At 41.3% G+C, this 14,051-nt stretch overlaps 1 protein-coding gene across 1 annotated transcript in view; it reads right to left on the bottom strand.

The window, feature by feature from the left end:
* Positions 1–14,051, bottom strand: part of LOC147019722 (neurexin-1-beta-like) — a 297,943-nt gene that overhangs the window by 11,629 nt on the left and 272,263 nt on the right. Inside the window, exon 5 of the mRNA XM_085894387.1 lies at positions 7,126–7,204. Coding sequence (XP_085750513.1) covers positions 7,126–7,204 — 79 coding nt within the window. The remainder of the gene's footprint in view (positions 1–7,125; positions 7,205–14,051) is intronic.

Here is a 14,051-nt window from a genome sequence, read left to right as displayed (position 1 = left end):
CACTGAAACAGAATTCCTCTGAAATTCCAGAACTAGCAATCCTCCAATTTTCCCAAACTAACTGTTTCTACACATTAAGTTTTTTTGCTGGAGTGATAGCTTGTCACAATCCTCAATTACGTTCAGAAATTCAAGGCCATTTTAAACTCACTGCACCATTTCAACACAACTTCCTGAACGATATGCATTACCGAATGGTGCAGGCAATCTCCGATGAATTTCATATTGCTTGATGGCCTCCTTTGCAAGAAACTTAATGACTCACCTCCGCTCCACAGCACAGGCGATTATGTTGGTCGCCGTCTAGGCTTTACCCAGAATGCTTTTAGCAGCATTGATTCCAGTTCCTGTTTAACTTGCTCATGATAGACAAAATCATTACACAAAATTTCTGCAATGAACTATTATTCTTGTTCTCCAATAAAAAAATCCATGACACCTTGAACTACCCTCGTATGTGTGTGAATTTATATGCAAACATGCACGCACGCACACACACACACACACACACACACACACACACACACACACACACACACACACACACACACACACACACACACACACACACACACACACACACACACACCTTGAACATTAAATTTCTAAGCTCCATTGTAATGTCTTTCTTTCAATAATAGGTTCTCTGCTTCCTTTCCAGCCCTCCCCTCGATCTGGCATTTGAACAAAACTTTTGGAGTGATTGTATGGATTCAGCCTGCTCGGCGCCTAGTCTGACAACCCCATTTGTCTCTACGGCGACCAGCCACTAGTTTAGGCTTGATCGATAGGCCTCAGGGATGAGTGCTAGGTCTGAGAAAATGGACAATAGCCCCCAGGCCCATGTACAATAGTACTTGAAGACTGGCCACACATGTTATGTGCACATGGAACTGGCAATCAGCATCAAAGTATAATTTTTTTTCCCAAAGAAGCACTATTTCCAGGTTAAGAATGCAGAAAATGGCTGATGGCTCTTACCTTCACCATAGCTATTTACTGTCGGCCTTCAACTGACACAATATTTTCTGAAAAATTATTTGTTTATTCCACATTTCACTTTTGTGATGTGCTTGTTTCTCAAGTGATATGTGACATCAATTGAGGAACTTTAACACACTATAAGTAAGACACGGTATGTGCATGCATTGAAGAGAGATAAATCGATTATTTTGAGAAATATAAATGAGCCGAAGATTGGTTTTCTTCTCCCCCTTCCACTTCCAACCCTCTACCTCTCCTTTCGACTTACTCAATGCCATCGATACGTGCATGTAGTGCCACAACCAAAGCAACAGTGAAATGAAACACAATGCATACATTTAAAAACATTAATTTATCTTTGTCTCGATGATGACTCTACGGAGACTATGAATGTGTAATGCGATTGTCTATGAGAATAGAAGGAAAGCAAAGGTGGAATTATGGGCTCATCACAGTTGAGTTAAATTGAGACCGAGGTCGTCTGAGTGTACTTGTTGAATACGTATATGCATGTGAGGTTGCCAAGTGGAAGATGTACCTAGGATAATAAAAAGTAGTTTCTGCTCTTCAAATCGTCTTTCACGTTTTTCATTATCGTTTTTTTTCAAATATCTTCACTTCCATTTTGCCAACAGTAACAAAGGCTCAGGAAGAATTTACACATCTAACATATAAAGCTCTAACAGCTCACTGACTGACTCACAGACTGACTGACATATATTAATGTTCAGTATCTTCTGAAATTTTGCGAGTCGATGGACATCGAAGCCGATAACTTGAGAGAAATCACAGAACTATCATAAAGTGTCCACAAACAAAAACATATATAAATTAAAATAAATAAATGAAAAAACAAATGGGGAAGCATGAAACAATGGGGAAGCACGTTAACTTAGTGTGCCGCCGGATACCAAAGCCGATACACCAGGCAAAATTACAGAATCATCAGAAAGCATCCGTAAATTAAAATATAAATAAATGAAAAAAAGAAAAGAAAATAAATAAATGAAAAATCAAATGCAGGTGAGTGGCCCAAAATAATTTTGCATGCCGATGGACATTGAAGCCGACACACTAGGAAAAATCACAAAACCATCAGAAAACATAAATAAATAAAAAAAATCAAATGCAGTTGAGCAACCCGAGACAATGGGGAAGCACGGGTTTGTTATTGCTTTCAATGTGTAAGCATACCCTGCTAGTATATATATATATATATATATATATATATATATATATATATATATATATATATATATATATATATATATATATATATATATATATATATATATATATATATATATATATATATATATACCGGGCGTAGTGGCGTGCGCCTGTAATCCGGCTACTCGGAGGCTTGAGTTGGAGGATCGCTTGAGGACGGGGGCTCTGCACTGGGCAGGGTGTAAAGCAGCCCGGAATCATGGCAAAACCCAAATCCTGATCCCTGTGTCGTAAGAGGTGACCAGGGTTGCGTCAGGAAGGGCATCCGGCGTAAAACCTGTGCCAAATCAGTATGCGGATCATAACGGATGATCCGCTGTGGCGACCCCTAACGGGAGCAGCCGAAAGATGAACAACAACATATATATATATATATATATATATATATATATATATATATATATATATATATATATATATGTCAGGCTCTTTCGAACCCCTAACTCAGCGGCTAATATTGAAGATCGGAACCTTCTGGGTGATGTAGAAAGCTGAACTTTTGCGTGCCGGTGGACCTCGAGGTCGGTACACTGGGAAAAAAAAAATCACAGAATCGTCGGACAACATCCAAAAATGAAAATATAAAGAAATGAAAATAATAAATAAATAAATAAAAATAAATAAATGAAAATAAACAAATGAATCAGCACAAAAAACGTCGCTTTTCCGCATTAACCCCGCCCACAATCCACCCGGCAATCTCCACCCACATCACACCCAACAAAAATCAATTGCAGGTGAGCGGCCAAAAACAATAGGGAAGCACGGTTCTTATGCTTTCACATTGTGTAAGCATACCCTGCTAGTATACATATACAATGCCTTCAGTCGGCATTCACACCTCTTGACATTTTGTTGTTACAGCCTCCATTTAAAATGGATTAAATTGAGATTTTTTGTCACTGATCCACAAAATACACCCCATAGTGACAAAACAGAATTTATCTTTTTTTAAAAAAATTTTTACAAATTTATTGAATATGAATATATATATATATATATATATATATATATATATATATATATATATATATATATATATATATATATATATATATTGTTACGAATTTCACCCACCCGGCGTGCAATCGGCCACGTAACTCAAATCACGACGCGTCGCCCACCGGAACGGACAATTCAGTCGTGACCCTCTTGGAACTACCGCCAAGGAGCTAGCCACGGGTGGGGGTTTAACCTCACCACAACCCAGTCCGCATTCTACCCGCGCAAAATAGGGTGAATCGCCGAATGTCGATATACCTAAGTACCCGTGCGGGTTGCGTACTGAGGAGTTGTACCATGCTGCAGGTCGACTCCGGACACGAACCGCTTAAGCGGCTCGTTCCGTGCTGGATGGATAACCGAGCAGAGTTATCGCTGACCTCGATGGTTCAGATTATTTACTGGGTGTCTAAACCCACTACCAATCCCTAATGTGATGCAAGATGGCACTTTCAATGGGGAAAGAGACGACGAATGGGATACATTTCACACAAGCACATTTATTACAAAGCACATATTGCACACACAACACAAGCAAGGAATCATGCAATATACAAGCAACAAATAGAATGCAAAAACAATACGACGAACTATAATTATTATTTACAAGCACTTACACAGTTTCTACTTGGCAGGACATGGCGCCTCAGCATGCATACAAAAACAAAGAAAGACCTCCCTCACAGGCAAGGGGGTAGATGGGGTCTGTAGACCTGTATGGTCATGGGCCGTGGATGACGGAAAAGGCCCACAAGACCAAAGGGTCTCACCCGCACCCTCATGGTGCGACGGTGGGCAGGTCGCGACGTTTCGTCCCCACGGCAACTAGCGTAGCCGCTCCTGATCTCAGGCCTTGCAACGGTGGGCAGGTCGTGACGCCTTCTCCCCACCACCACTAGGACAGCCGCGCCTGATCTCGGGCATTGCAATGGTGGGCAGGTCGTGACGCCTTCTCCCCACGGCCACTAGGACAGCCGCACCTGATCTCGGGCATTGCAATGGTGGGCAGGTCGTGACGCCTTCTCCCCACGGCCACGAGGACAGCCGCACCTGATCTCGGGCCTTGCAATGGTGGGCAGGTCATGACGCCTTCTCCCCACAGCCACGAGAACAAGACTTCCACCCGACTGCCCCAAGTCTGTCTACGATGAAGACTTGGACCACGACAGACCTGGACCAAGACCACGACGACCAAGACTTCCACACGACTGCCCCAAGTCTGCTATCCGCGCTCTCTTCCAGGCGCTCCTCTTGCCCTTTTATTTCTACTGCACCCGCCCCGCCCTTCGCGGCGTGTGGGTGGGGGGAGGAACATTCCAGAGAAATTGGGGCGGGAGTTGGTTTCCAACCATCAAACTTGTTTAATGGAGGAGAAATTGGGGTGGGGCTGGTTTCGTTGCTCCTTTAGTGGTGTTGTCGTGTGGATGGTGTGGTTGTTGAGATGGTGTGGTTGTTGAGATGGCGTGGTTGTTGAGAAGGTGTGGTTGTTGAGATGGTGTGGTTGTTCCAAAATAACGACAGGTAAAGAAAAATGGCTAACTCAAAGCGTCGCAGCCCGGATTAATCACACATATTCCCTCTAAACAACAGGTGTGGACGAACTACACATGAACTTATCGATATATCTAACCTGAGGACCTTTCTGGTGTATTGAAAATTTCCACAGCCGTAACTATATATATATATATATATATATATATATATATATATATATATATATATATATATATATATATATATATATATATATATATATATATATATATATATATATATATATATATATATATATATATATATATATATAAACATGGGGAGTGTGACAAGTTCTCTCTCAAACTCCGTTGGACATAGTTCTACACAAAAGCATCACCTCCAACCCACATGCTTCAGCCTAGCAACTCTGTCAAACAAACAAAGATTACATAGTCAGCATCAATTCAACATAAAACAGAATTACAGGCTTATTGGTCCTCATCAAGATTATATAAACATGTAACCAATGATGACCACATTCGGCGTTTATACATCAGACGCACCTCCTGACTGTTATGGTGAGCATCGCCGTGGATTATGTCTCACACGGTAAAACCGCATAATCTGCAAAGAACAACCATCTGTCTGCCATCCAGATGATTGTTCCTGCAATTTAAAACAAGTCAACCAGAAGGAATTTGATGTGATTGTGCTGTCGGACTATGTCCAATGGAGATCGGGGGAGAGCTTGTCACACTTCACATGTTTCGATTTACCCGCCGATCACATCATGTGCCTTCTGGTTGAATGGTCTGAAATCAAGTAATCATGTTTGTTTAATTAACCTCTGCCATTGAAGGTGAAGGAGGTTATGTTTTCACCCCTTTCTGCCTGTTTGTCTGTTTGTTTGTTTGTTTATGTGCACAATATCTCAAAAAGTTGTGGATGGATTCGGCCGAAACTTGGTGGACACGTTGGGTGTGTGGCAAGGACGAATTGATTCGATTTTGGTGAAGATCTGGATCTGGATACGATAATTGTTTAATTTTTAAGTGATTCTTCACCATTGAGAGATGGGGCCAAAAACAATATACAGCATGATATTTCAAAAATATCATGGGCCCGATATGTTATTGTGGATCAGGTATGTTATTGTGGATGGCGGAGGTATGCGCTCTACCGAGTGCCCTTCCAGTTTAATTTGAAACAGCTCAATTTGAGAGCTCAGAAAACGAAGTAAACCGTTTGAAATTTTGAATAAAACCTGGGGTTTTTGCTCTTCTTTCTTTCGTATGCAGCATATGGCTGCAGGTTGCATCATTTGCTGCACAGCTATGCCACTGATTCAGTGTCCCTACAAGTTCTGCCTGGGGTTGGCATATAGTGGGGCAACTTAGCATAACAATTGTGCATTTTGTGAGGAAAGCACCAAATTTGGCACACCAGGAGCCTATCATATTATGAACAGATTTGGATATTGGGCCATCTCAAATTCAGCCGCTGATGGCTGTGGCAGCCATTTTCCACTGCCATCAAAAATTTTGAGATGGCCCAATATCCAACTCTGTTCATAATATGATAGGCTACTAGTGTGCCAAATTTGGTGCTTTCCTCACAAAATGCACAATTGTTATGCTATATTTAGCTAAGTTGCCCCACTAATAATGGTTACGGTGGTGGGCTTTGGATCCTAGGGTCCTGAGTTCAAATCCCGCTCACCTGTTGAATTAATACCAGGTGGGGTGAACTCGGTCTGTCGTCCTTCCGAGGTCGGCAAAATGAGTGTCAGCATGCTGGTATACTGTGTCGGAGTGGCGACCCATCCAGAATTGTACCCAATAGCCAAGGAGACTCCTTAAGCAGCACTAACACTCTGCACAGTGTATGGTCCCAATCTCCTCTCCTATAAGTTAGAGCAGGAATTTACAATTTGGCTCGGGAGCCAGCAATAGCATGTTTACTATCATGTGAGATCCCTTTCAAGGAACTTCTTTGCAAAAGGAGACCTTTGGGCCCCTGAAGCCTGCGCAATGGGTGCTAATCTATGGTTGTTTGCCCATGCTCTACCCTTTTTAAGTGCTGAGCATTTCGCAAGAAAGCAGCCCATACCATTTTTAAAGTCTTTTGTATGACTCGGCTGGGGTCAGATATTCCAAAATGCTGACCTCCCAGACTCAGAGTGGATGCTCTCACCATTTCACCACCAAGTGGGATTCACGACAACGTATGCTGTGTCAATGGTGAACACAGGGATGTTTCCGTTGGTGTTGCCTTTTCACCTGGGATTCACACGGATCGTGTGTACCCAGTTTAAGAGCTACCTTTTCATTGTTGGGAATTGTGAAAGGAAGAGTTTGTTTGGAATTTTAGATTAGGTGTAAAATAAACCGATACTCGCACATGAATGAAGGGAAGTCAGTCGTGCAGGCTCACCTGAGGACATCTGGCATTCTTCAAGATCTTCATCATCCATTGGACACTCAGCCGATGCCACGAGGAGATCATCTGTGCCCTGAGTGGACCAAAAAGTGGAAAGCAAACAGTTGTTGGGGAGTATATCGGAGAGGCAGATAAAACAAAGATCTTTGAAAACGTAAAATGAAGAGGAAAGCAAGAGTTACACAATGTAGGTGATAAAGGCTTAGAAGAAGGGAATGATACTACAGAGGACACATAAATTGTTGTTCTTTCAATCATAATTAGGAGTGTTCGTTCATAGTCCCCACCTCGAGGAGTTGGCCGGGGAAAGTTTGGGCCATTTGTTTGACCCAAATCTTTCATGAAATGGCTGGCCGAGCTATACATTCAACTATCTAATCAATAAAATTTGTCGTCTGTCCGTCTGTCTGTCTGTTCGCGTTTTTTGCAAAGAACGCTGGGCCAACAACCACCACATTTGGCACACAGACCAAGTCTGACTGGGGCATTGTCCTCAGGGTATTTTCATCCGCCACCTCAGCCCTTAAAGCCTTTGAAGCCCCCTAAACCCAGAAGATCCCGAAGACACTTAAGACCATTTAGACCCCAAAGACCCATAAAATCCCAAAGACCCATAAGACCTTTTAATACCAATAATACCCTGAAGACCCTAAAGACCCCTAAGACCCTGAAGTCCTTTTAAGACCTTGAAGAACCTGAAGACTCCAAAGACGCTTTGGATCCCAAACACACTTTTGACTCCTCAGAACCTAAAGACTCGTAAGACCCTTCAGACCCCTTACACCCTTCAGACAGTTTTGACAGCTTGGACCCTTGACCATTTCGAGCTTTAGACCACTTGGACCTTTTTAGACTCTTTTTACATGCGTTAGAGCTTCGACCCTTTCGACCTCTGAGACAATAACTACAATTGGAATGCACCCTTTAGACCATCTAGAACCTTTTAAGGGCACACAACACAAACATCTACAACACAGATTATACCTTTTTCAGCAAGTAATGCACCAACTCGACCCAGCCAGAGGGTGGGTACTCTGCTATCTAGAATAATAATTAATTAGTCAGGAGGCCACTGGGGAAATTGCTGAGAGATTTTTTTTTTGCTTTTTAATTTATTTTTGAAGTTATTATGTACATGGACACGTACACGTACACATGCACTTTAAGCTGGAAAATTGCGCACTTTCTGGTAAAAGCATGAAATTTGCCATGGGGGTTCTTCATGGGTCAAATATCATTTTTAGCCTTAGATCCATCTTGATTATTGGGTATTTAAGAGGGGGGGGCTAATTACCCTCGCCAAAGGAGAGGGTATTGAGTTTGGGTCCGTTTATCTGTCTGTCCATCTGTTTGTTTGTCCGCACAGAACTTTCGTGTTTTCCTCCGCAAATGATTGTCGGATTGACAGGAAATTTTCACCATAGGTGCGGCTACTCATGTAGAATGTTTCAATCATAATGATGACGTCATAGGTCATGTGGTGTGGCAGCCATGTTGTAACAACGGAAAAAATTTAGACCTCTTCATCTCTGAAACCGCACCAACAGAAAAATTGAAACTTGGCACATGGCAAGTACACCTCATGGGGAATGTGTCATTTTTAGCTCGCCTGTTCGAAGAATAGAGAGCTATAGCGATACCCCCGGCGTGAGCGTGAGCGTGAAAATGTTAAAGTTTTTGGTGCAAGTTATCTAGAAGCTTGCCATTCATTTAATATGTGTACTAGGATGCTGATATTTGGCATAGAGGTTCCTTTGGGTTATACTATTGGTGTAGTGAAGTTAAAATTAAAAAAAGAATTTCAAAATTTGTAAATTTTTGACCTGTTTTGAACTTAACTTTTTTTGTAGCACATCAACGTTAAAGTTTTTGGTGCAAGTTATTTAGAAGCTTGCCATTTATTTAATATTTGTACTACGATGCTGATATTTGGCATGGAGGTTCCTTTGGGGTATATTATTGATGTAGTGAAGTTGAAATAAAAAAATTCAATTTTTTTTTATTTTTTGACCTGTTTTGAACGTAAATTTTTGGAGCACATCAACGTTAAATTTTTTTCCATTCTAATGTTTTTATCTAACACACTATTTTTTATTGATGACAATATACAAATACATATATTGCTTTAAAATTATTTGGATCAGACTTCACTGCAATGCTTTATAATAAATATTATTAGACTAGTCTTTTAAAAACGATAAATGTATAAACAGGCGAGCATCGGGTGGCTTTGACACCAACTCTCTGGTTAGATGATGTCATAGGTGCTTTGGTTATGACGTCATTGCATATGTAGAACGCCACATCTGATCAGTATGAAAAATTTTGAGGGTCATCTCGAGATAAAATGGTCCACAGAAAAATGTCTTAAGATGTCATCAGTCACGTGATTCGGCCGCCATATTGTTTTTTTTTCTTCTTTTAAACCTTCAAAAGTCTTCTTCTCTGAAGTGGCTGAACAGGTCAAGGCACAACGTTACATGTATGACCGCCTATCCATGAGGAACAAAAGGTTCACACCTATGATGTCATAGGTCACATGGTTTGGCAGGCATATTGGATTTACCCGAAAACCTATTAAAAATCTTCTTCTTCAGAACAGCCAGTCAAATCAAGGGGAAACTTCACACAACTCTGAAAATTGTAATGGAAGAGTTTTGAAATCCATTTTTGGAGGCCAGTCAGGAACTTGTTGTTCTGGACACAAAATACTTCATGGAAGAATCAGTTGTGGAAACTGTGAGAAATGTTGAAGCATTCGGGGAGCAACAGCACAACACATTTGTTGAGGAAAGGCTGTCCAAATGAGTGAAGCCAGTAACAGACAAATTCCCAAAGATTAACTTGTAATTATTCAACATCCCGTCAGTCAAGAATCTTTCAAAAGACAAGCTACAAGTGAAATCACTAAATAATGACTGCGGCCTATTTTGCAAGGCTGGATATTACATGCCAGGCAAGAGATTGAGATGTGGACTAGTATTTGTCCATGAAAACCAGACATGTCCATCTTCTCTGTCACAGTGAGGCAAACTGCAGCTTTGGAAGCAGAAATAGAAACATCCACTGAATATTCAGCAATTTATGCAATTTTATTGAATGATGCGGATATGGTACGGTTGTTGAATCTTGGAGCAGTAAGGACGTTTCTTTAGTGTAAACAGCAGGTGTTCTTGCCATATATAATGAAGCAGCTGGAGAACACCACATGTCTGGATATTGTCTGGGGCATATAACGGCCAAATAGTCTAAAGGAAGGGTACAACCAGACAAAAGAGGGGAAAGGGTGTTCGAAGAAGAGTTGTTCAAACATCAGCAATTCCAAAGAACTGAAAAAAATTTCTGCATGTCGACGAGAACAAGATAGAACTGTTCATCTTCTTGATGCAGCAGGTCATTTTGGTGGATGTACAGGGCAAGGTAATGTCCACAACTGAAGATGGCAGTATTCACTGTTCTCCAGCAATGCTCGATGTGAGCAGGCTTGCACAATGCTCATGTGAAGAAGCTGATACTTGCATGCATTTGCATGCAGCAGATGCCATGGAGAAAAGGTACAAAGAGTTGACACTGATGTTGTGGTGCTGGTAGTAGCAGTTGTGAACGAGATCAAGCCTCATGAGCTGTGGCTATACTCAGGAGTTGGCAATAACTTTAGGTTCGTACCATTCATGACATTGCTGCATCCCTGGGTCCAATGAAATCAGCTACTCTCTCACTGTTCCATGCTTTGACAGGTTGTGATAATGTGTCCTCATTCACTAGAATTGAGCAGCAGACAGCTGAACGAAGAGGGAAGAAGACAGGTGACTCAAGCATTTGAAGAGTTAGCCAGTATGCCCAATGTTATTAGCAACAGCTCAGTGCCATTGCTAATTGCACCTCATTGTGCTTCTGCATTGTAGAACAAGTGACTTCGATGATGTGAATGATGCCAGAAAACAACCGTTTAACAGAAGTGTCATTCACTGGAGAACATCTCACCAATATTTGCTTCCCTCATGCAACACATATGAAGTGTGCCTGCTATCACAGTAACTGTTGGGAATCTCTGCCTGCATCCCAATCCACAGCTTCCAAGTCCTTCAGGTTGGGGATGGACAAAAGTCTTGAGATTGTGGCAACCTTTCTGGACCACTCTAGCAGAAGCATCCAAGACCTGATGCAATGTTTGAAGCCAAAATGTTACACTGCGACTGTAAGAAGTCGTGCAGTGGGCGTTGTGAGTGTGATAAAGCTGGCTTGAAGTTTACTGTGCTCTGAGCATTCTCAGAGGACTGTCAAGAATAACAATAGTGCTGATATGACTTCCAGAAGCAGAGATGGTACAGTTACAAGTATCAATATGTGGGACAAGAACTGTGGTTGAGCTGCAACTTGGGGTTGATTGATCTATGTCAAGCTTTGAAACTACATTTATGTACACACATGCACATCAACATTATCACATACGTTGGAGTACAGCGTCCATTTTCGACTTCAGATAAACTTTGGACTAACTGAGTCTGTTTGCCATTTACCGCACACGTGAAGCGCAAGGAAGGGTTGAGCAATTGGTTCACCCTGTCTGTATGACAGACATCAGTGTATGATCGAGGAAGTACTTATATTAAATTGAATTTTATAATTTACTCACGGTAAAACATGAATCGGAACATGAATTGGAACACAAACTTGTAGTTTCGCAGTAGTTTGGATCTGAATTTGTCAAATTGAATGGCGTCTCATCCCGAACGTGCATGTGAACGGAGGAGTAAGATTGTTTTACTCTGTCTGTCTGTCAATCAAACAAAATAGAAAATAATTCCAAACAGGAAACTTACTGTTTTTAGGGATGTCATAAAGGACACAAACAACAGGCATCAATAACTAATTTACCACGTTAAATAAGGTGGTGTAAAAGAGTGCATCATCGGTGGTAAACTTCCGATTCAATGTTTTTTTTTTCAACAGCCTGAACACTTTTATTTTATTTAAATTCAACTATATATTTGAACACTGTAGAACACAAATCACCTTGTTTGCACTTCCAAAATCCCAAAACTCCAAATCCATTGGGACCATAACTCTGTGCAGAGCATTGGTGCTGCCGCAGCAGTCTCCTGGGCTACTGGGCACAATCCTGGACGGGTCACCACTCCAATGCAGGATACTCAAATGGCTTGATAATTCCAGCAAGCTGGTACTCATTTTGCTGACCTCAGAAGGATAACAGGCTGAGTTAACCCCACCTGGTGGTAATTCAACAGCTGAGGAGTATTTGAACTCAAGACCCTAGGATCCCAAGCCCACCACCCGAGGATCCCAAGCCCACCACCTTAACCAATAACCCAATACCAGGTGTACTTTCAAAAGCCTTCAGTTTACATTTACTTGGGAAAAAAACTTTATGCCCTTTCGACCAATCAAATTTGCCATACGAATGGAGGCTCACACTGGGAAAATCAAGAGTTGAAAAGACCCTTCCCAACGCCTTTTTCTCAAGATGTTCTGTGAACTCTCTATTTTTTTGTTTTACCATGCCACCCTTTTTCATTGTGTAGACCCACCCCTAAAATAGGAAAGATACAAGATAGGCCTACTCTGCAAAATCTGAAACTGTCCCACCTCAATAGAGTCCAACACCGAGCGAAGCTCGGTCACCCCAGCCAAGTCATGCGTATATTTCCTTGCCCTGCAAAATCTGAAACGTTTAGTTGAAGCTAACCCCACCTCCATTCCTTAGATCAGAATAAAATTACACATAAAGTTGAAGTGATAGTCAGGTTGTTCGTTGTTGGACTTGTTCCCCACCCCCAATTTTCAAAAACATGGATCCACCCCCTAAAATGGGGAAGACACAAGATGGGTCAACATCTAAAAATGTACCGACCTTTAATTGCCAATTTAAGACAAAAACTTTGACACCAAATTGAACTGTTAGGGGCTCGATATTTTTTTAGTTTTGTGCCTCCACTTTTTAAAAACAAAAAAACTCTTTTAAAAAGACAATAAATGTGAGAAGTTTCATGCTTTTACCAAAAATGCACAATTTTCCCCCATGGGGGAGGGGGGGCTTAACAGCAGGAATAAGGTGGAAATGGGAGGGTTAGAGAATTAATGAGAAGAAGAAAAGGAACAAGGTTGAGAGGAAATTAAAGAAGAAGGCTTGGCTTACACACAAGGGTGTTTCAATAACTAAGGGTCCATCTATTTATTACCTATGGAAGCTGGGGATTAAAATTGAGAAATTTTAATAAAGAGAGAATAATAACATGACGATGAATAATATAGGGAACATATGCATAAAGGGACGAGAGGTTAAAGTCTGTGACATTTTGGAGTACGTAACAGATGGCCCTAAATTATAATGTGCAAATATTAAAACTGTTTGTTTGTAATTTCTTTCCCAAAAATGAACAGTGAATGACTCTTGGAACCATCTATTCATTGCTTCTACGTCCATGCCTCCCCCGGCCCCCTGTTCAAACCTTTTGCCTCCCCTTACTCCATTTTTTCCCCCTAATCTCCATTCCCTTTTCTTCCATTGACTCACATGCTCCCCTATATGACAGTCTCTTTGATATTGTTGACATTTCTCTTTCTTAACGTCATTCTTGTTTGTTTCAATCTACCCCCAACGCACTATGTGCATATTTAATAAATAGATGGCACCTTGTCAATGTAAGTTATGTAAACGGTTCATTAAGGAATTTCTGCTGCAACTTGTGTGATGTGTGGATGTGACACACTTGGCAAGGAACGTCCTTTTTTTATGTTTTTTTGTTTCCTTGTACATCCATGTTAAATTGCCTTTGGACAGACATGAGATGAGACATGAGAGGCTGGTATTTGATTTGACTCCATTCGAGCAATGCCTCAGGCCACCTTTTGAAACAGCCATGTACAGTTTACGTCCATCATTCCAAGCATTGGCCTGT

The sequence above is a fragment of the Eptatretus burgeri genome, chromosome 9 (assembly GCF_056783735.1).
Source record: "Eptatretus burgeri isolate ZD-2024b chromosome 9, Ebu_testis_v1, whole genome shotgun sequence".
NCBI lineage: Eukaryota > Metazoa > Chordata > Myxini > Myxiniformes > Myxinidae > Eptatretus > Eptatretus burgeri.
Note: the sequence above shows the minus strand (reverse complement) of the source record. Positions and strands in the feature narration are given on the sequence as shown.